The 21,831-nt window shown below is 45.6% G+C and overlaps 1 protein-coding gene across 3 annotated transcripts; it reads left to right on the top strand.

Annotated features, from left to right (window-relative positions):
* Positions 1-20,215, top strand: EIF4E2 (eukaryotic translation initiation factor 4E family member 2). 3 transcript variants are annotated; one of them, XM_086754323.1, is made up of 8 exons: positions 1-156; positions 937-1,051; positions 2,409-2,543; positions 4,936-5,040; positions 7,947-8,099; positions 8,188-8,324; positions 17,030-17,108; positions 19,726-20,215. In XM_086754323.1, exons 1-7 carry the CDS (start codon positions 137-139, stop codon positions 17,073-17,075), a joined length of 711 nt encoding a protein of 236 aa, XP_086610449.1. In that variant the 5' UTR covers positions 1-136; the 3' UTR covers positions 17,076-17,108; positions 19,726-20,215. The 3 variants fall into 3 exon arrangements, with proteins under 3 accessions (XP_086610449.1, XP_086610448.1, XP_086610450.1); XM_086754322.1 differs by lacking the exon at positions 1-156 and adding an exon at positions 274-511; XM_086754324.1 differs by lacking the exons at positions 1-156; positions 17,030-17,108 and adding an exon at positions 274-511.
* Positions 20,216-21,831: the final 1,616 nt, after the last annotated feature.

Genomic DNA, 21,831 nt, shown 5'->3' with positions numbered 1-21,831 from the left:
CATTCCTCCCGTCGTGCGCCGTGCTTATGGCGCCGGGGGGAAGCTCTTGCCGCCGGAAGCGACGGAAGGCTTTGCAGCGCGGACTCGGCGGGGCGGAAGTCGCTGAGGTGGACGGAGGTGGCGGCCGCGAGCGACGATGAACAACAAATTCGACGCGTGAGTCGGCGGCGCGGCCCTCCCCCCCGCCCCGCCGCTGCGGGGGCCTGCGCGGCCCCGCTCCCTGCCGAGGGCTGCCCTCCGCCGCCGCTGCCGCCTCGGCGCCGGTCAGGCGAGACGCGATGAGTCACGGGGCCGCGCACTGCCCCGTTCCTCCCCGCTGAGCCCTGCCCGGGTGCTGCTGCCGGGCCCTGAGGGGATGCGGGCCCGAGGGGTGGGAGCGGTGGTCTGGCGGGGCAGCCCTCGCCCTGCACCGCCCTGAGGTGGGGCGGGCCGGCCAGGGACTCGCTTTGCCTCCCTTCTCGCTCTTTTCCGGCTCCTCGCAGGGAATGGGGCGGGCGGAGAGACCCGTGAGGTGCGGGGCTGCTTGCCTGAGGGCTGCCTCTGCTGTGCTCAGGGGCGTGGGGAGCTGGGTGGGAGAGAGTCAGCGAAGTTAGAGTGACAGGTCTTCGTGTTCGCCTCCGGAGTAGATAGGGACCCTAATAAGTACCTGGGGTTTTCTGTGGCAGATGAGTTTCTATGGCAAACTGCTTGATTTTGTTCTAAAAAGGCGTTTTTGTTGCTCAGTTCTGCTTAAAAGTGTGTGCCTAAGATGCCTGTGATGGGCTCTGGGCATGCAAAGTAGTAGTTTTTACTGTGTGGGTTGTTAAATGTAGGTTTAAAATGCTGATGGCCCTGGCGCCATGGAGGAGCTTAGAAGTAGAGGCTACTGGCGCTTGATATGAAAATTGTCAGCTGTGAGATCTAAGACTCACTTTATTTGTTCTTTTTCTTTATCAGATTGAAAGATGATGATAGTGGAGACCATGACCAGAATGAGGAGAATAACACACAGAAAGACGGTGAGAAGGAAAAGAATGATCGAGAGAAACCACAGAGTACCACCAAGAGGAAGGTACGGTGCTGGGATCTGGGTTCCATTGCTAGGGCATGATGTGGGAGTGCTAGAGAGTCAGCCCGCAGTTTGGGGGTAGGGAAAATAAGTCTCGGTGGACTGTGGTCGCTTAATGTGTTGTTACTGTTGTAATGAAGGCAGAGGGGCTACGTTAGCATTTGGATAATTTGAGGTAGATTTTGGAGTTATATAATCTGAGCGTGAGTGCTCCCTTCACAAACGCACCTAGCGTTCTGACAGCCTTTTGAATAGAAATGAGAAATAAAGCTTTATTTTCCCCAGCAGTTTTTTTTTGGAAGAGGATGTGGAGGAAGGACTTATTGACAGGGGAGTAGTAGCTGGCAGTTGGTTTACCAGGCTGTATTTGTGTCACTGTTGAAGTAAATCTTAAGACAGATCTCTGTATGTGTAGTGTAACCTAGTTATTTGAAGGTCCCTTCCAACCCTAACCATTCTATGATTCTATATATCCATCCTGTTTTGTTTTTATTTTCATCTTGTGCTTAGACAAACTGTCTTGTCTAAAGTAATGTAACCCTTATGAAATTGCCACAGGCGAGAGGAGGGTAGAGATTTAAGCCCTAGTAACTCCTGTAACAATATAAAGTGATATGAGATAAGGGATTTTTTGTTTATTTTTTTTCTGTCAGTTTTGAATCTTGGGTGATGAGTTCTTGTTAACCTCTTTTATGCTTGTGAGGGGTCTTTTTAAATCAGAAATGGGTGTTTTGGAAATTGAAAAGTGATCACTGCCCACTGCTAGCCATACATTCTGCCATAGCTGACATAGCGAGTTCTCAGGCAGACTGATCCTCCCAGAGTGTTAGGGTGTTGGTTGCTTGAGGGAGTTGGTGTCACCAAAGAGTTCTAATTGCTTTTGAATCATGGTTTAGTATAAATTGTTTTTTTTCTTCCCAGAGGAGGAGAGTGTCTGGCTTTTTTTTTTCTTAATTTGGAAAAGCTGAAACTCTTGCATTGCCCTTTTTAATTTGTCTATCTTTTTTCCTTTGAGATAGAAACAATTAAGGACTAAAAGAAAATTTAGTAATACTGCCCCTAATAGTTATGAGGATTGCTTTTTTTTTTATGATCCTCTGTTGAGATTATTATTTCTTTAGCCATCCCTGCACTGCAAATTTCTAATATTCTTTGAAATAGTCAACAGCTGTTAGCCTCATGCTCCATTTCAGACAATTAACAGCGCTAGTATTTTTTTCTGTAAAAATGAGAATCAGTTGTTTGGTTTATAGTCTGTGAGGGCAGGAACATGTGGACTTCTTATGCTGTGAATGTATTTTTTCCTCATTCCCCCTTTAGAGGAGTGTATAAGGGGTGAGCAAGCTTTTCTGTTCTGCAGGCTGTTGTCCCAGGGCCAGCTGAGCACCCCTTGCAGTATAATTACACCTTCTGGTACTCCAGACGAACACCCGGGAGGCCTACCAGCTCACAGAGTTACGAACAGAACATCAAACAAATTGGCACCTTTGCCTCCGTGAGTATATCCCTGTTGTACTTGTCTCACTTGAGCGTGGTGTGGTCGTTGTGGCTGGCTTAGTCCCTGTGTGCTAGGTGTATGCATGTGCAGGCTGTTGTCAGGAACAGAGGTCAGTGAGTGATTTGCCATGATTTACATGCGAGTTCTTGAATTACCTACAGCAGGTGACATGTCTCAGTTTTCCTCTGCCCTGTGCTAGACATCTGTGCCTGCAGTAATGGTGGTGGTTGGAATCATAGGAAATTAAAATAACTCACATGTAGCTTAAATCTGCTAGCTGGAGCAGAACTTCACAGGTAAGCAGGAGAAGAAAGGAATAGCTTTTCTGGATGAAATGTAGATGTAAAGCAAAGACTGTACAGTCCCCCTGCCACATGTCCCCCATGCCTGTATTTCCACCACAAAGACTGTGTTTGGAACAGGCGTCTGGCCTGCTGTACGTACAAGCAGCTGGTGGCCCGTTGCCTGTCTGGCAGTGCTGACTGACATGCGGTTTGGTGTTGGAATGAAGTTAATTAAAAGGCAGACTGCTCTCCCTTTCCCCTCTATAGTTGAGTATTCCTGGAATAAATTGAGCATATTCTGGAAAGGCAGTGTTGTGTTGTTGCATGGTACTGGCAGTGTAAAACTGTCATGAAGATCCCAAGGTACATAGCAAAACACGCATCTGTTCTAGAGGCACCACATACAATATCATTCTCAAGGCTGGGAAGTCTGTTGGCTGCTTTCTTTTTAATTATTTTTTTTTAATTTAGTATTTTGTCCAGATTTTGCAGGGTCCCTTGCAAATGTTAATTTTGCCCTCCAGCAAATCTCTGTATTCTGTAATGTCAGAATTTGTAACAACATCCCTGTATCCCTTCTGGAGGCTTCACAAATATGCCTGTCCAAGTAGCTGGGCTGTGTTATTGCATCCACACAGGATAAAATTGGGAAGAACAGCTTTAGGCCTATCATCATGGGTAGTTACTGCTCCTGTTCCTGTGTGAGCAAGTCCTTTTAGCTTGGTAAATGAAAAATGTGACTGCTGCATGATGATGTGGCAATAACTTTTCAGTCTGTTAAATCATTCTAGACTTAACATTGATTTTTAGGTCTTTAGAGGAAAACCACACATTCTGTTGTCTGCTCTTTGCTGCAAAGCGTTTGTGGATGCTGTTGTAGGTTGTAAGTGCTAGAGTTCAGTTAGGCTGGAGAGACTGGCCAGCAGATCTGATAATGTGTTTGGTTCCAAATTCTGTTTAAAGAGGAAGAACAAGCTTCAGAAATAATTGTCTTTTAGTAATTAAAAGCTGTAAAAGCTTTTAATTGCTAACCACTAGAGGGCATATTCACTCGAGGTAAGAATTTAATTTCCACGCTGCATTTGGATGTGTCTGACAAAAATAAATGGCTTCTGACCCCACCTCAGTCTTAGTTCCTAATTTTATTGGCTATAAAAGCAAATTTCTGCTTAGATGGCAGAGGTCAGAGATTGGAGCAGAATTCCAAGTGCTGACCGAGCCGTTAAGGTCTTTGATAGCACTGGGGATGGTGTCTATCTCCTCTAGCTTCACTGCTGATCTGCTTAATAGCTATTGTCTTACTGAGTAGAGTCCTCTTAAAATGTAGTAATTAGTATAATCTCTTCCAGTGTCTTGTTTTGTTTAAAAGTTCCAGCCTCTCTAAAATCCTTTCTCATCCAGAGAATCACAAAGGATAAATATGCTATTTTTAAGAATTAGAAAAGGTAATTCCTTTGCCTTCTGTCCAGACTGTCTGAAGTAGACACAGGGGTGCCAGAATGGAAGCTGGTCAAGGTGTACCACGGCAGATTGTAAAAGGAAATAAGAGGTATTTAAGTAAAAGCTCTGAATGGTGCCTTAAGATCTTAAACCAGCACTAGAATGTGTCTTTTGTCTTAAAACTTGAATCCAGTAAAATTAAATACAAAAATTGCCTCATTTGGAGGCTCCTACAATCTCCACAATTGCAGAGAGCAGTGGTTAATGCAGTGTGTATCATGCAGAGAGGCTTGGCTGTAGCTGATGCACTCGACGCATATCTGCTAAGTGAAAGTTTGGGCACTAGATATGTTTGGAACTGTTCTCCAGAGCAGCAGTTATCTTAGCACAGATTTCTCCAGACAAACACCGAAGAGACTTTGAAGGCATCTGTTGAATATTCAAAGTGATCATGTGGCAATGGAGCCAGTCTGAAACAGGCAGCCAAGCTCTGATTCTGCTGCTGCCTTCTGGGCATCCTAATCAACACCCCTGTGACAAGAACGTAGAACAGAAGAGGGGAAGGTACTTCTGGCCAGCTGGTGTAGAAAGGGAAGCCTATTTCTGTGGGAATCTTGGCTGTGAACGGTTTGAGCAGCCTCAATGTGTGATTCGTGTAATTGCAGGTGGAGCAGTTCTGGCGGTTTTACAGTCACATGGTGCGTCCTGGGGACCTGACAGGCCATAGTGACTTCCATCTTTTCAAAGAGGGAATCAAACCCATGTGGGAGGTGAGTTGGAGCTCTCATTTCTGCCTTGGTATTTTCCCACAATATTCTGGAGGGAACCTTCTACAGTGAAGTGACTCTTGTCATTAAATGGCTTCTATTGGGTGCAGTCCTTTCTTCTGGGTTTCCTGTAAACTTGTCCTCAGAACTCTGTCCTGTGTAACCTAGCAGTCCTGTTACCTGCTGGCAGAGGAGAAGAAAGATGCAGGGAGCTGCTAGCTGCACTCCCACCAAGGTTGCAGACCTGTCTTTGCTTGTGGGTCCAGAGGATCTCTAGGCAAGGTTGTCTGGAGCCCAACGAAGCGGGGACCCCAACTAAGCTCTGTTCCTCCTTGTATAGATACTTGCCCCTTATAGCTTTGTCCAGTGGCAGCAGTGTGGGACTTTCCTCTAGAAGGACTGGACCTCTGTAAGTGGAATTCAGCAAAGATAAGAAACCAACCTTCCTTTTTCAGACAAGGAAGGAAGAGGTGCATATAGTTAATAGCCTACAGCTGTACACAGAGATGGAAAGAAGACTTAGCCGTTCATTTGCTTTTTTTTTGTTCAGGGCACTTAGTTTGCTTCTGGTCATTCCTATCCAAATCTGCTAAAAAAGAAAAAAAATCTTTGCCAAGCAAATCATTCTTCCAGTTCTTGGCCTGCTTCCAGCAATGACCAATACTGTTCACAATATGAGGATTTTATGTGTTGCTCTGAAGTACCTAATTATGCTGCTTGATCCTGAGAAATTTATATGTGACCCTAGTTGGCAATTATTTTAAGCAAGGTGTTTTATAGCCAGTTACTGCAAATACAGTTTATATAAAACATTTAACCCTCTTTGGACTTCTGGTGAGCTAGCTGCTCTGGTAATGTGTCAGCCAGAGAGTCCGCAGGCTAATGATGCCAGAATTTCTATAAAGCATTTCGCTATAGCTATTTTAAGATGGGGACGGAGAGATTCTTTGTTTTTTTTTTTTACTTTTGGCCCTACTCCCTTTGTGTATTTATAGAAGAGGACCTGGGGTCTTGCTGCTCACCTTCCCTTTGCTGCTTACTTTGTTTAGGGGCTTTGTTTATGCTCCTTTCTCTTCCAAACTAATCCTTACTGTTAATCCTGTAGGCACATATATGAGTGTATGTAGCTCTGAGCTTTTTGTGGAGGCTTCTGTGCATCAGAAGCACTAAGCATAATGTTCCTGGTGATTTACTGGACTGCAGATCATTATTATTCTGGTGAAGGGAAATCAAATGCTTGACTGAACCAAAGCTTGTTTAACCTGAAAGAAAACTGACAATAACCGTAAAACACACAATACAGCATCTGCCTCCCAATCACTGTTCTCTTTCTAGCCTTGAACCTGCTTAAACCACCTCTGAAATGTTTTCAGCAATACCATTTTGTTTTCTGACTGCTTTTAGCTGTTGTGGAAAGTTGGAGGAGTTAAACCCAACTCCCTGTTTGAAGGCTGAAGCATAGATGGCTTAATTCTTAGAGTGTGATGTTCATAACTTTGAAAACAAGGATACTTTTTTAGAAATTAGTTGCATCTCATGGAAGTATGTCACATTCCTAGAACTTGTGTTGATTTGGATCCTTCACCTTACATGTGGCTGCTGTCATGCTTTGAGGTTTGTCCAGAGCTGATGCCTTCCCCTTTCAGTACAGGCTTTAGCATGTACCTGAAAACTGGGAGACCTGTGAACGCTGCTGTTACGCTGGCACTTCCATATTTGCTCAGGATTGCTTTGTTAGTGCTTTGCTGTCTCTGAGAGCACACAAATGTTTAGTTTTATCTAAGACCTGGAGAAGCTTTAAGGCTAAAATAAAGTTAACTTTGTTCCACTAAGAAGGGTTGGGCTGCCTTGCCTAGCGTATTTAAGATGGATCCCAGCTTGGCAAAGGGGATTACTGGTGATTTGGCCAGGGATGTCCTGTGCTGTGCAGTCCCCTCTGAGTTGTCCTTTGTTCTTTTCTTTTTCTGTCCTAGACATGTCTTCCCTTTCCCTTCCTAACTGCCACATCTTTGACTTGTTCCTACCTCTCCGTCTTCGACTTTGGATGGAATTTGTTCCCTTCTCATCTTGTAAAATTTCCCAGCTAACAGTGTTGTAGAAGAGAATGCCACAGTGTTCTGCACAGAGGAGGAGCTGCTGTTTGACATAGGTGTGCGTTCTGTGAAGCTGGGGAGTCTGTAGCAGTTTTCAGCTTTTTTTCAGGTGCAACCTACAGAATCACAGTATTAAGGTGACAGATTGCTGCTTGGCATAATTTTTTTTCTTTTCTCCCTCCCCTCATTTTTGTTTATTTCCCTGGGTCACTGCAGTCTGGAACAAACATCCAGCTGTATGATGTGTGACAATGTCGGTGGTTCCCAGCGAAAGGACTGGTTCTTTCTGTGTTAACACAACTTGCGAGCCCATTCCTGGAAATGTGGAAGGAAAGTGTTTTTCAACTTTTTCCTTGCATTTAAATATCACTTGGCAAACTCTTTCCCTGCCTTCCATGTGGTGCAATGAGGAATTTTGTGTTTTACAAGCAGAAGTACAGGAGATTAGACAAAAGGGGAAATCAGTCTTGGGTTTAGGAATAGTTTTAGGGTCCGTGCCTCTGGTTCTGTATGCAGATTGGTAGGCTGGTGTTAGTCTTTGCTAATGGGATCAAAACACTAGAGCTCAGTTCTTCAGTGCATAGAGCTTTGGAGTGATGCGAGTCATTGTTTCAAATACTTTGTATTCCAGGTAGGTGGTACACCTCTGTCTCTGCTTGTGTGGGGGAGAAGCAAAATGCTTTTGCTTGAAAATACCTCCATTCTGTCCCTTGCCCCACCCAATCAATATCTGCTCCTGTCTGTAGCTCTGCTGTCTTGTGGGAAGCAGAAAAATAGATAGAAGAAAACAAATCAATTTCTTACCTCTCTTCCTAGGATGATGCCAACAAAAATGGTGGTAAATGGATTATCCGTCTGCGAAAAGGCTTAGCGTCACGATGCTGGGAGAATCTCATTCTGGCAATGCTGGGAGAACAGTTTATGGTGGGGGAAGAAATCTGTGGGGCAGTTGTCTCTGTCCGATTCCAGGTAAGTGCTTCTGAGAAGTGGCACGTACTTCCATTTGGCACAGCTACAAAAAGTACCATCTGCTTACCCCTCACGTGTTGTTCTGTAGGAGGATATTATCTCCATATGGAACAAGACAGCCAGCGACCAGGCCACAACAGCCCGGATACGCGATACGTTACGAAGAGTGCTCAACCTACCTCCCAACACCATCATGGAATATAAAACACACACTGATAGCATCAAGTACGTGTGGTGGCAGGGGGAGGGCCTGCTGCTGGTTGCATGCGTGCTTGAGCAATGTAGACTAGATCGCAAGAATTGAGAGAAGTGCTCATGTGCTTTGGGGCTGTTCGCTGTGAACAGTAATACAAACAGCAGCAATTGTTGCCAGTGCGCTTTGAAAGCCAAATATCTGTGCCATTATCGTGCTGTTGTTAGGGACATTTGATTCTAATAGTAAAACCATAATTTTTTTTTTTTAAGTGTATAGTCCAGGGTTTGTTAACAATCCACCCAGCCTGTCACTTGGGAGCTGGGCAGCCCAGTGTGGGGCTGGGACTTGATGTATTCAAAGACAAGATTGCAGTGGGGGGGACGAGATCATTTGAATAAATAGAGATTCTGGGGAATAAAGCGCGGAAGCTAACGGAGATTTATAGTGCCATTAGACTTATAAATGGTCTTGGGAAAGTGCTGTGTGAATTTACAGTGCTGTACAAATGATTTCTAATCATAATAAACGTCGTATATTAAGTCTTCCAGGCCCTGGTGACAGAGGCTCTTTAACAAGACTAGAAGATCACAGTACACAGAGAGGACAGCTGTATTTTTAAATAAACCTATTATAGCTTACGATACCAGGCCATTCCGGGTGACTTTTGTTTCCCACAAAGTGACAAAAAGTTGAATATATAGGTATTATTTAGAGGTGAATAATGTAATTTTTTTTTTTCTTAAGCTTATTATAAACCAGTACACTGATTAGGTCATGTTGGTTTAATTGCAACTTAAAAAGGTGTACCTGGAAAAAGAAGTGAAACAAATTAATAAGACATTGATAGAGCAGTGAGCTTTCTAATCTAGCCTGTAATCAGGGTGCAAGTACTTTTCATGACATCCTTTCCACATAATCACACTGTCATCAGCGTGCTGTCAACAGTTTGGTGAGATCAATCCTGTTCTTAGCAGACAGCTAGCTTCTAGTTGTGGCCAATTTTGAATATGGGTCGCTAGCAGCAGTACAGAGGTCTTGTTTAAACTGCCTGTAGGCATCTAGTGTTCCATATGGCCCTCCATCTTAGTGTGTGTGGGAAAGAGAAGGGAAGGAGAAATTATTATCACTAAGCTGAATCTTTTCCAGGCAGCTTTGGTTTCTGAAAGTTCCTGAAATCTTGTTATTTGTGATTCTGTGAGTAGCATTTTTCGTGTGCTTTTTGCCAGGAGAGGGCACTATCGACTCTCTGTCCGTGTTAGGAGATGGTGAAGTGCTGTGCTCATGCGGACACAGAACAGGATATTTTACTCCTGTTCAGCAGTAGTGGACTGCGGACTGTGGTGATGCGGCTTTGTGCTGAGAGGAGGGAGGTGTTGGACTTCTCTCAGTCTCTGTAGGGAAAGCTGTGTCCTGAGTCAACTGTCCAAAGCTGTGTTGGTGGTTCCTGTAGCAAGTTTAGAATGGAAATGATGTGGCCTTGCCCTGATAAGCTATTGCCACCAGCAGTTCCTAGGACAGAGAATGCTGCTACAGCAAGGTATGTAACTGTTCTTGCTCTGGCAGGTGGCAGGCCTTGGGTGATGGTGCATCCAATGTTCTGGTCTTATTTCCCTACAACAATGTAACATGTCGTGCTTGCTGCCCTCTCTTCCTGCATAACATCAAAGTTTCATTTTGTGCCGCTGACGTATGGTGCAAAATAAGCTTGTCCAAGAATAACAGGTGTTTGAGGAGTCAAGTTTAGTAGGTCTGATTACAGCTGGGAGCAGTTCTTAAATAGGGGTAGACTGGCTTGTCTCCCACTTATTTTTTTGTGGGTAGGAGGGATAGTCAGGAGTTGGTTTGATGGTGTCCTAGTGAGGCAGATCTAAGCAATTAACATTCCGCCGTGTAGGCGATTGTGAGAGCTCTCTTTTTCCATTGCCTCACTTGAGCTGCAGCAGTCTGATTGCAGTGCTGTCCACATCTTCTAATAGCACTGGTGTAAATTCAGAGCAGGACTGCTTGTCAGTGGAGTTTCTGTGTAGTGATGCGTGACCGACTTCTAGTGCCTTTCTTGCCTGGTACCAGCAGGCAGCAAGCAGCAGTAGCTGCAGAGAGGCGACAGTGCCTGCTTCATTGACAGGGAAGAGCAGGACAGCTCTTCAGTCTGGCTGTGCTTGGCTATACTTCATATCATTAAGGTTCTCTCACTAATGAAGAATCTCTTGTGTAACTAGTTCTGTCCTCCATAAAGTCTGGCTCTTTTTCCTCACCCATCTGTCAAGCCCTGTTGAAATACTGTCCGTCATGAATAAACTCCACTTATGCTGCGCATGTACCATGTGATTTATGACTCGGGAGGGCTTTCTAGCCAGCACTCTATATTCACACTCTGGCTGTGTTTTATGAAAGGCTCTAATGGAAGAGCTGTGCTGTAGGCTTTGTCAGGGCTGCCTTTCTAGAGGGGCTCATGGCATTTTTCATTTGTATGGGCTGCATCTCTCCACTAGAGCTCTGCTCATGTGCAGGGTTTGATTGACATTGATTGTGCTTCGGGGAAGGGAGCACACTTAGCAAGAAAAGAAAGAACAGGCGTTTCTCAAAACCTTGACTTTTAGGTAGTGAATTGACCTGGATTAGCTTTTGACACAGTGCAAATGAACGCTTCTGTAGAAATTGCTAGCATGCCCCTCGCTGTGGAACCTGAGCCCTGTGTTTCAGGTTTTATATATTCCTTTTGTGATGATGCATTTCATATTAACTCATTTTTAGACACCATTTTTCATGAGTTGTCAGTGTGGCTGCAATCCCCTTTGTTTCAGAAAGTGGTGGTGCTGCCAAGCTGCATTTGAAAAGTATCTGTTGCTTCACAGCTATTCCAAGGAACTATTATGCATTCTGTCCTTTCTGCTCTCAGTGGTGGGGCTTGTGCATTTAGCTAGATAAGCAGATCTTTCATTGCAATTTTCCTCTGTTTGTCCTTTCTCTTGCTTGTGATATTGACAGGCTGCCTAAACCCTAGTGAGTGGAAGGGTCAGCCTAGTCTGTATTAATTTCCCATCTTGCTAGAAGAGCTAGAGCAATCTCTTGGACTCTGCTTAATTCCAGGGATTTATAGTTCCTTAGACGTTACAGTGCTGAGCACCTGAAAAGAAAATACATGGTATTTTGTGGGCTACCTTGTTTCAGAGGCTGGAGAGAAATCGCTTCTCTTTGTTCAGCCAGAGGTGCACTTGGATGGAGTGAACCACTTAATAGGTTCTACTCATCAGCATTGTTAACCTTGGAGGTGACATGGTCCAGCAGTGACAGCGGGTTATGGACAATGGCACTGCCTATGGTTTGGAACTAAGAAAAAAAAAAAACAAACCAAAACAAAACCTTTTGCTGCCTTAGGAGGTGCTTTTTTTTGAAAGCAGAATATTACTGGTCACAGCCTGGTCATGTCTCAGTGAAGCTGCTGAAAATATTAAGGCATCTGTAGTGAATGAACTGCAGTTTGGAGAGGGATGGAGGGGAAGTGATCACTGTAAAGTTTGGTTTTTTGAGTATTGCAGCATGAAGTGCTTGGCTCTCTTGCGTACACCTTTGCCCTGCCTGGGGTTATCAGCCATTCTCTTCCACACTGATAACTGTGTGGTCAGTGACCATCTCCTGTGTTGAGCGCTCCCACCCACAGCACCATCCAGGAATCCCAGGCAAATTCAACAATATTGCTTCATACGCCAGGAGAGACCAGACCTGTGGCCGTACAGCAGGCAGCCACTGAGCAGGCTGATCTTGGAAATATTTTAGTTGCTGTGTGACTTTATGGATCATCCTGTCAGCTCTAAAGCAAGGCTGCTTTTTCCGGAAACAAAGCTTCAGTTATTTGTAAGTGCCTGCTGCAGTGAGAGCTGAGCAGGGTATAAAACTGTCCTTTCCTTTCAAAGTCACCACGGATAACTAATGGGAAGACTCAAGTAAATGAGAAGAATAGTTGATCTTAATAGGGTTCATTTGGTTTCACTGGGTTCATTTCACTGCAGGCAGCTGGAGGAAGTGGCCTCAGGCTGTATTTTAGCTAGGAAACAAGCAGATACCCTATGGAGGGAATAAGGATGTGTACCATAAGAAGAGTGCAGGGGCAAGGTTCTCAGGACAAAAAAAGTGAGGAATGACCAAACAAATGTGAGGAATGAGGAAGAGAAATCCCTACGGAAGTGGCTAGTGTTTGGCAAGAAGATCAGTGTTTGTGAGACAGTAAGCTGGTGGTGCAGTGCTTCTCAGAAGTCGTTACATCAGAGTTCAGCTTATTCAGTAACTCTGTTACATTTTTATAGCACTGGTTTCCATTTGCTTGCTAATTTCCCAGACCTTACAGGAACTCCTCAGTGCTACTGTCCTAGTTGTGTCATCTTTGTCTTTGACTGTATCTTAAATGGTGTGGGCAGGGTTAACCTTGTCTGGTTAGATGGGTTGTGAGTGGGACCCGTACACACTGATGCCTGTCAGTGGAAGGCAGGTTGCCTTGGGTCTTGCCAGCTCTGGAGGGCTGCATTGTTTCACCCTCGTTCCTTCAAGTCTGAGAGCTAGAGGAGAGTGGTGATGTTCCAGATCTGATAGGGGTCCTCTTCTCCTGAGCCTCTGCAATACTGGTTTAATTCATTTATCACTCCATTCTCCAATTCCAGTAATATTTCCAGATGCTGTAAGTCTAATAGCACTTCCGAGGACCTGGGCTTTGAAATGATGGATTCATTGATTGATTCTCCGTCACTGTAGTATGCATTATTCGGAAGTGTCCGTGACTTTATATAAGACTTCCTTATCTTGGTGGCCTGTCTCTTACCAAAGAAGTAACTATAACCTATTTATTTTGTGTTTCTCTTCAAGGAGATCAATTTAGATGCATTCATTTCAAAGTCATGATGGCTTCCCTATTTGCCTTTGCTACAGATACTGCAAGATATCTGAAAGAATTGTTTCAGGATAGTAGAGTACCCTAGATTTTTTTTAAGCTATTAGTTTTCAGGCCTGTCACAAAGTTCTTGACTGGCTTTGAACAAATCCCAAACACTCTCGTAGACAAGGAGCACCCAGGAAGAGGCTGTGCTGCTCTGTACACCGTACCTGCGGAGTGTAGCGAGTGGTCAGTGTGCTGGGAGGTTGCACGTAGGCTGTTGGAAGGAGCAGACCTTGGTGGCTCTTGTGAGGGTAGCATGCACTTTTTTTTTAGCTGGGGAAGGAGATGATAAGGAGGCAGGACTGCACAGGGAAGTACTGAAGGGGAACTGGTGGAACTTAAAGGTTCAAGGTGGTTGGAGAAAACAGCTAGTGCTGCTTGCAAAATAGTGATTTGGAAAGTCCCTTGAAGCAGCTGTGGCTGCTCTTCCTCTTTTTGCTGGAGTCTCCCTTAGTGGCTTCTTTTTGCATTTTTTTCCCCAACTTACTTGTTGGGTTTAAAAAGAGCCCTGCTTGGGTCCTGACCCTGAACAGTGGGGGAGAAGGTGGGAAGTTGTGTGGGTCAGGAGTGAGTGTGGAAGAACAGCTCTGACTGGCTTTATTTAGCCTGCTAATGTTTCCATTTCCCATCTGTTCAATGGGAATAACCTAAGCGTTGGGGAATCAATTCACTGAGTATCTGATTGCTGCACAGACAGTATAGCAGTAAGGTACTAAAAATGTCTATACATAAAAATAACCTCTTAGACACTCTGGCACTGTGCCTTTGGCACGTCACAGGTCGTAAAGTTTCTGCCAGACGAAATTAACTGGCAGCCTTGTTCGGTACGAAATGGAGAGCAGTTTGCTCTGCTAGCACAGTTTAGGTACATTAGGGCAGACATATCCTGGTGGATTTTTTCAGTCAAGTCAGCAGATAGTTGGAGTAATGAGGACTGTAATGTGTATGAGGGTCTTGGCTTAAAAATTCTTGGCTGGAAGAGCTTCTTCTCTATGTCTATGAGAAGGACTTGGCAGGTGAAGGACTATGAGCATGATGTTATTGGGATGTTGGAACAGGGAACTTCTTGGTTTGGAAGGGGTAATAAATTATCGATTATGTTGAGCAATAATCTGCCCTTATATCCTTTCTGCAGAGAACAGAAGTTACGAGTTTGAGAAGAGCTGTGGGAAAGGAAAGAGAGGATGTGACTATGGGTGATGGAAATGTGGTAGAACATGGGAGGCTGAAGGGAAGACATGAAAGTAGAGACTTTCCAACCTGTATTCAGCAGCTAAGAGGGCTTCAGATCCAGAGTTTCTCTTCCCACTAACTTTCTTCTGGAGAGAGACAGTTGTACCCACAGTCTCTAGTACCATGTGAAGACTGGGTGACATGGGCAGTTTTTCGTTCCGTGGAAGATTTTTTGGCCTTGTGGCCTTGAAGGGTGCTGTGTCTGGGGAGACTTGGGGGGAAAGTTCCCATTTAGGGGCTTCTGTGTTGCTGCCTTCTTAGAATGAGCTATTTGTGCGTTTTCATCCTCCAAGCAGCATACTGCTGAATGTCAAGCTGAATTGCAGATCTGACCTGGTGTACTAATGCACCCCAGCTGTGTCCTGTGTGCTGTCCTGTTACATCTACATCACCCTTTGTGGTCTTTCTCTCACGTTTCCTTCGGCTTCAAGGGCTCACGTCTGAGGGTCAGCTAGAGATACTGTGTAGGTTTGGCACTCCCATGGATGACTCTTACTCAGTTGTCCATCCTAGTTGAGATCAGGAGGATTTTGAGCTACTGTGGATGGAGGGAGACTGAGGAGAAAACCTAGCCAGCTGTAGATAAGGACTCTCTTAGGCCAGCTGATCACCTTGGTAGTTCACAGGAACCTGTGCCTTGAGGGGCTATGGAGATTTAGTTGCTTCTTGGAAGTTTTGTCAAAGCAGTTTTGAACTGGGAAGATCTGAAGTGTTTTGCCACTCGCCAAGCTTGTACTGGTGATGCTGAAGTCAGTCATCTCTAAGATTTCACCTTTTAAAAGAGGGGTTTGCTGTCTTGTGGTTTGGGAAGGCAGTGCCAGAAATTCCAAGCTTTTTGCTTTTGCCCTCTTTGTTGGATTTCTGGTAAGACTGCCTGTATGTGGTGTACAGTCTTGCAAAGTGCACATGACAGGCACTCTGCCAGTGTGCTCTGTGTTTATTTGGGCTATGACTTTGCTGGGAAAGACCATATGACACCTGAGCTACTTTTGCAAATGCTGACGGGGAGCTTGGCTCTGTTAGGCTCAGGTAAGAGCCAGACTGGTGATCTGGTTTTGGCACAGATGCTGAATAATAGAAGATTTCCATTTCTGGACTCTCCTGTTGTGTTGTAGTGGCCTGATGAGGCAATGCAGAAAACAAGATATAAGGTAGCTACTAAGTACCAGTAACAAAAATCTGCAGGGTGGTCTGGGTTTATGACTGACATGGGTTACCCTCCAGCTCCACGGGACGCTCTGTGTTCAGTTCAGCCTTGGCATGTGCTGTGGGCACCAGCACTGTTTTGCTGGGCATTGAGAACTGTGAGATTCTTTGATGTCTCTGATCCCAGAAGATAATAGTCACGCTCCCATTAACCTCAGCATCTTTTCCCTAAGAGGCCTTTCAGTATGCTGCCTTCGTAAAACAGACAGCAATTTTTCAGTCTACTAGCTTTGTCCGCCAGTAACGTTCTCCACCAGGGAATGCAACGTTAGGCCTGTCTCTCTAACTTATCTGAAAACATTTTCGTGTCAGATAGCTGTGATGTTTTTACTGGGTCGTCATTAACAACGCAGGTTTACGAAAGGAAATGAGACTTTCTAATAACAATTGGATTCTGCTGCCTGATCGAAGAATTTCGTAATAACTAAGCCGTGTGGCATTAGAAGAAGCCCCTTTTGAGGGTGTCCTGGTTCTGGCCAGGATAGAGTTAATATTTACCTGAGCTGGGTGGAGAACTGAAGCTGGTAGCCCCTATGGCTGGGATAGTTAACTAATTAGCTAACAGCTGGGGTTAATTTACCCAAATTAGCCAAAGGGCTATTCCATCCCATCTGACATCATGCTCAGTATATAAGTGAGGAGGGTGCTGAAGGGAGGCCCTCCTAGTTGGAAGAGACTGGATGTAGAGATCTGTTGTGAGCTATTATACTGTATTTGTGTTCCATCACTCTATTGTTTTCTTCTGTCATTACTGTTAAATTTACTTTTTGTTCAATCTCAACCCGCGTGTTTGGTTTTTTTTTTTTCCTGGTTTTCTTTTGTTTGTCAAATCTCCTCCTATTCTCTCGGAGAGTGGGGGGAGTGAGAGAGAGACTGCGTAGTCTGGTCCCCGTTGGGGCTGAACTACGACAGAGGGGATTACTACATACTCGGACATGTGGTGAAACATGAGGCCAGTAACTGTCTGAGTTTAACGGGCCAAGGAACATCATATTCCTCCAGAAAGACGTAACATCAGCTGTTTTATTAGCGATAGGAAATGGATATTCCATTTGTGACTGGGAAGGTCGTAGCTGTCTCTGGGTATTAATGTGGCTATATCACCAGCAGCCAGTGGGAACGCTTCATGTCTATGCAGAACGTTAAAGCTGCCTTGCGCTGTCAGATGTTTGGCTGGTTTTTAAGGATGCTTCTATCCACTAGGGCTATCAGAGAATATTGCCTTGCTCTCCGAAGACAAGTGCCTTTCAAACGCCATTGAATGTTTCTGCTCTCGTTAAAAGTTAAGAAGCCTTTGATCTGAAGTGCTGTTTTTTTGGGTTTTGTTTCATTTTTTTTTCATTTTTTTTTTTCCCTCTGGCTTGCCAGGGCCTGGGAGGAGTTTCATGGCCTGGTGAACAGCAGTGGCCGCTGATCGAACGCTCCCCCTCCCTCTGTCACACCCAGGGTAGGGCCTCATCTTTCTTCTTATGTGACTTCACGGCATACCTCTCAGCTTCCAACCCTCTTCCCATGGGCTGGTTGTTCTCTTGCCTTATGGGCCTGGTGGTGGACCCATTCTGCTACTGGCTCTTTCCCAGTGGTCAAAATGATTTTTTTTTTTTTTTTTTAATTCTTTTTGACCAAAGATGCCAACATTCGCTGTGGTCTCCATTCACTCAGCATTTTCTGCTGTAATGCCGTGTGCTGTTTTGCTCATGTGTCCTTTGTCTGTGCAAGGCACTCGTATCCCAGACCTGGTCCCAGGAGGCTGAGAGGTATGTCTTCAGCTTGGGTCTGTTGCCTAGGGTTGACCGTAAGCGGATATAGAGTGGTAAATGAATGCTAAGCACATCCACGTGATGGACACCGAGAGAGGCGCCTGGAGCTTGGCATACGTGCTTTTGCTCTTGACAGTGGGCTGGAGCAGAATAAATTACTCTGTCAATAAAAGCTCGTTCAGGAAGGACACACAGTAGCTACTGTATTTAGAAATAATAATACTGTGGCTAATGAGATGAAACCGCCTGCTACTTATGGTAGCGCAACCGACCATGTGCAGAGGAAATAGCTGAGGTGAGCTCAGGGCTGTTGTGAGCCTCGCAGCTCAGATTGTTTTTCCTCTCCAGTGCACACTTCCCTGACGGCAGGCTCTTTCCTTAAAAAGGCCTAGTAGGAGGCCTGGCGACAAGAGTTGCGTTTGGTTGTAGCCAAGTGGGATTGCTGCATTGCTGAGTGCCAGAACAGAGGAACCGCTGGAAGGAAGTGTTACATTGCCCAGTTGGGAACCCCGTGGTGGTATGTAACTGCTCCAATACAGCCGAGCTCCGAGAGGCCACTGGGGAGCCCAACACCTCCCTCCACAGCTTCAGGCAAGCAGTGTTCTCGTAGCTTGTTCTGAAGTCATGGGTGAAAATAATACCTATCTTTCCTCACAGATTTGGCTTTTTGTGAGGATCAATGGTTACAAAATGTTACACAGGCACCTAGTAGTGATGTTGTTGTTAGATGACGTTCAGGTGACCTTCCAGAAGAGGAAACCAGCTCACTTCATGAAATACCAGTCCCAGAACGCAGTAAATGTGGCAAGTGTACAGGAAAACAGTGACAGAGTTGATTTAGCTCTCAGCTGTATTGGGTTACCAATGCTGAGCAGGGAGAGTAGTGATGAGCAGAAGGCCTGGGGCACCCCGATCAAGGCGAAAGGAGGGGAAATGTAGAAATCTGTCTGAGAAAGAGCTAACCAAAGTGTGCTGTGCTCCTGAGGTAGATGGCATGGGTGAAAGTACAGTAAGAGGCGGAAGGCCAAACCATTGTTGCAAATTAACCAGAATCCAGTTAATGAATCCTGAATCATATTCCCAAATGGCAGCACAGCCTGCTTTGCTGGGAAGTGCAAAGGTGAACCCCAGTCTTCTGCAGATGGCCTGCAGTGTGGTTTTTGCTGTCATGTCATAGCAGAGTAACTTGTTTAACTCTCTAAAGAGTGGTTTTTTTACTTCCTTCTGCTCCTCCAGCTCTCCAGCCCGCCTCCTGGAGGTGTTCCAGCATGCACAGTGCTGTGATGTTGCAGCTGCCGTGCAGCTCTTACCAGCACACAGTGCTAACTCAAGGGTTTAAGCAGGATTTTACTGTCCGGCAGAGCACCTTGCTTCCTGAAGCTGCTGCCTTTACTCTTCAACATGGTTCTGCCGATTTGAATTGACGTTTGCTGGGGCATCCCTAGGTGTTTGATTTAGGCACCTTACTGCCCTGTCCCTGTTACATGAAGAGCTGCCAAATCTATCCTCTCAAAATAATTGTAATCTCATTTATTTCCATTTGAGTTTAAAAAAAAAAAAACACACCACCTTTCTATTAATGTGTAAATATGCTTTACCAATTGCTGCTACTCACAGGCCAGCAGTGTTAACACAGGTTTCTGTAACCTGCCCCATCTTCAATTGTTGCCGTGTGCTGCAAGAGCATATAAATGAAGGTTGTGGACCAGCAGTCCTTTCTTTGTCAGTAGCCCCTGCGACTTATGTGGCTGTACTCATGTGAGTAAAAGCTGTTGAAGAAATTCTTGTATTTAAACTTGAGGGAAACATCCTTTTCAGATTGGATATTCTTTCAAGGTAGGAGAGACCAGAGAGCTAAGCTTGTTGCCAACATGACAAAAGGACCCCAGAAATGAGGGACAGAGGCAGGAGAAGGTTGGACTCATGGTGTGTTTGTCAGGCAGAATCCCTGAGGACAAATGTTTGGGAAGGAAGAGGTCTTGCAAATTGTTTAAACACTAGAATCTATCAGGGAGGTTTCCAGAGTCTATCAGATGCTTTGCTCACAGGAGATGACACTTTTTTCTTCCCAATGAATGCAGCTGAGCCAGGATCTCCCTATGTTTCAAGTGTTCTGGGGCAGCAGATTGACCTGTGTGAAAAGTCTCCAGTTAGAAAGCAGATCTGCTTAGGAGGACTGACAAGCCTTGATTTGAGTGACGTGCTGGGATGGCAGCACTGGTAGCCATGGCGGGTGGAATTGGGGGATGCTGTGATCTGAAGGAATGCACACCTTTTAACCTCTTTCTTCTGTCTGTTTTCCAGGGATAATTCAAGCTTTCGAAACACAAAAATCACATTGTGAGAACAAGAGTTGGCACTAACTAAGCTCCTCTCTTCGTGTTGAAAGCACTGAGAGGTCTCCACCAGTGCCCTCCGACCTCTGAAGGGACTCATGGGCCACTCTCTTGCGCTCCTCCTTGGAGGAAGGATCCATCTGAAGCCCTCCAGCAGCGGTGACAATAGAGGCTGATTTTGTCATACACAAACTTTTTTTTAGCAGTGGGGCGGGAGGCCAACCTTTCAATTAGCAACGTGCCCTTGGGGCCGCATCTTGCAGCACTTTTCTCTCTTTCTCTACATGGCATGCAGGATCTCTGGGATTCTGCCTCGACGACAGAGCCTTTTGCTGAGGGATACCAGTATTATGAATCTCTCTGCAGCTGGGAGGAGCTTCCCAGTTGAGAGTCAGCCCTATGGTTTTCAAATGCCCCCTTTCAGCTCTGCCAATAAATTATTGGGTCTCTTTTGTTTCTTTCAGTCTCTTTTTTTTTTTTTTTTGTCTCTATTAAAAAATTGGTGGGATGGTATTTCTCTAGACTGTGGTAAGACTTGGGGCCTACCCTATCAGCTCTGTAAAGCATCTTCCCCTACATGAAGCAGCAAAACACCTCAGGTGCCTGGTGGTGGCCAGGCTTCACTGTATTTGTGGAGTTACGCGGGCAGAGGAGTTAGAGCTGTGACATCTTGCTTAAAAAAAATGAGATGCTGGCTTTGTCTTTACCCCTTTTTCATACTCCCTGGTTAGCAGTGCTTTGTGCATAGCCCTGTTTGTTTGGGAGAAGGATGCAAGCTTCCCTTAAACTAGGATAAAGAGGTGCTTGGTGTCACTTAGTTGCCTTGCCTCTGGTTGTCTCGGTAGAGAGCCAGCAGTGCTGCCCTGTGTTGGACCCAAGTAAAGGCTGAATGCAGGGCCATGCCTGCTTCTGGGGTGCGCTGAGGTTTGCAAATCTCTGGCCATCTGGGAAGCTGGACCCCCAGTGGATGTAGCAAAAGAGGGTGATGGCCAGGCCATGGCTTGTAGCTGCATGAAAGCTGTGACCAAAGAGGGGCTGCAAGTGACCCCTTGTCTGTTGTCCTCCAGTGTGAGGCTGGACTGATGGGTTCTTGCCTAGAAAGCCAGCGTGGCTGCAATTCAGATGCCACAAAAAAAAACCCCAGGAGTAATTATTTCCTCTGATTCTGCTTGACTGCAACGCTAATTGTACTCATTAACTGCTCCAGCCTTTTCCCCTTTTCCTTGGGGAATTGCGCAATTGCCTTTCGTTTTTAATAGAGCCTTTGCATCGGGCCCAGGAGGGGAGACTGTGGCCAGAGATGGGGCACGTATCCATCCAACGTGCTCTGCGCAGTCCCCCAGGAGAAGGGGCTGCTTGGGCCAATTTGGTTGTGACCGCAGAACTCGCAGCCCGTGTCTGGGACAATTACCAGCCTTGGGGACTGGGAGACCTTCAGCCTCCTGACTCCAATTGTAAATTCCTCGTGTTATTGTTGAAGTCTAGACAGAAAGCAGCCAGCACCGGCAGAGAAAACAGTTTAAAATATTCAGCCTTCTGAAGGGTTTGTTTTCCGAATTGAGGGTATCAGTCCTAGGCTGTCTCTAGAAATGTTCAGCACGCTGATGGCGATGACTAACTGCTCCCCATGGTCAGGCAGTTTGTGCCTGCTGGCCCCTGGCTGTGCAGGGAGCAGGGCAGTTCCCCGGGCTGTGGTGGCATCCCTCTCTGTGTTTCTCAAGACCCCACAGTCCTGTTCCTGCTCTTGCCACTTGTTTGTCGCCAGCTCTCAACAAAATGCTCTTTTGCAGGCACAGTTTCTTTTCCCCGCTGCGATCAGGTACTACTACGGCTGCTACTTAAAATTCCTTTTAAATACAACTCTCCCCTGCTGCTCTCCAGTATTTGTTAGGGGGGATTTAGTTGTAATTACATTTTGGCAGTCTAAGCAAAAATAGCCTTGCAAGGCAAGGCTGAAATACTAGCTGCAGGCTCCTTTTATCCACAGCGCATTTAGCTCCTTGCAGATGACATCACTTAGGGCTTTAGTCCTGTTGTTGTGCCCAGCTGCGCGTCGCGTCCACCTCTGCTATTT

Source organism: Chlamydotis macqueenii, chromosome 9 (assembly GCF_036417535.1).
Source record: "Chlamydotis macqueenii isolate bChlMac1 chromosome 9, bChlMac1.mat, whole genome shotgun sequence".
Taxonomy (NCBI): Eukaryota; Metazoa; Chordata; class Aves; order Otidiformes; family Otididae; genus Chlamydotis; species Chlamydotis macqueenii.
The sequence above is the reverse complement of the archived record's forward strand: the minus strand, read 5'-3'. Positions and strand labels throughout refer to the sequence as shown.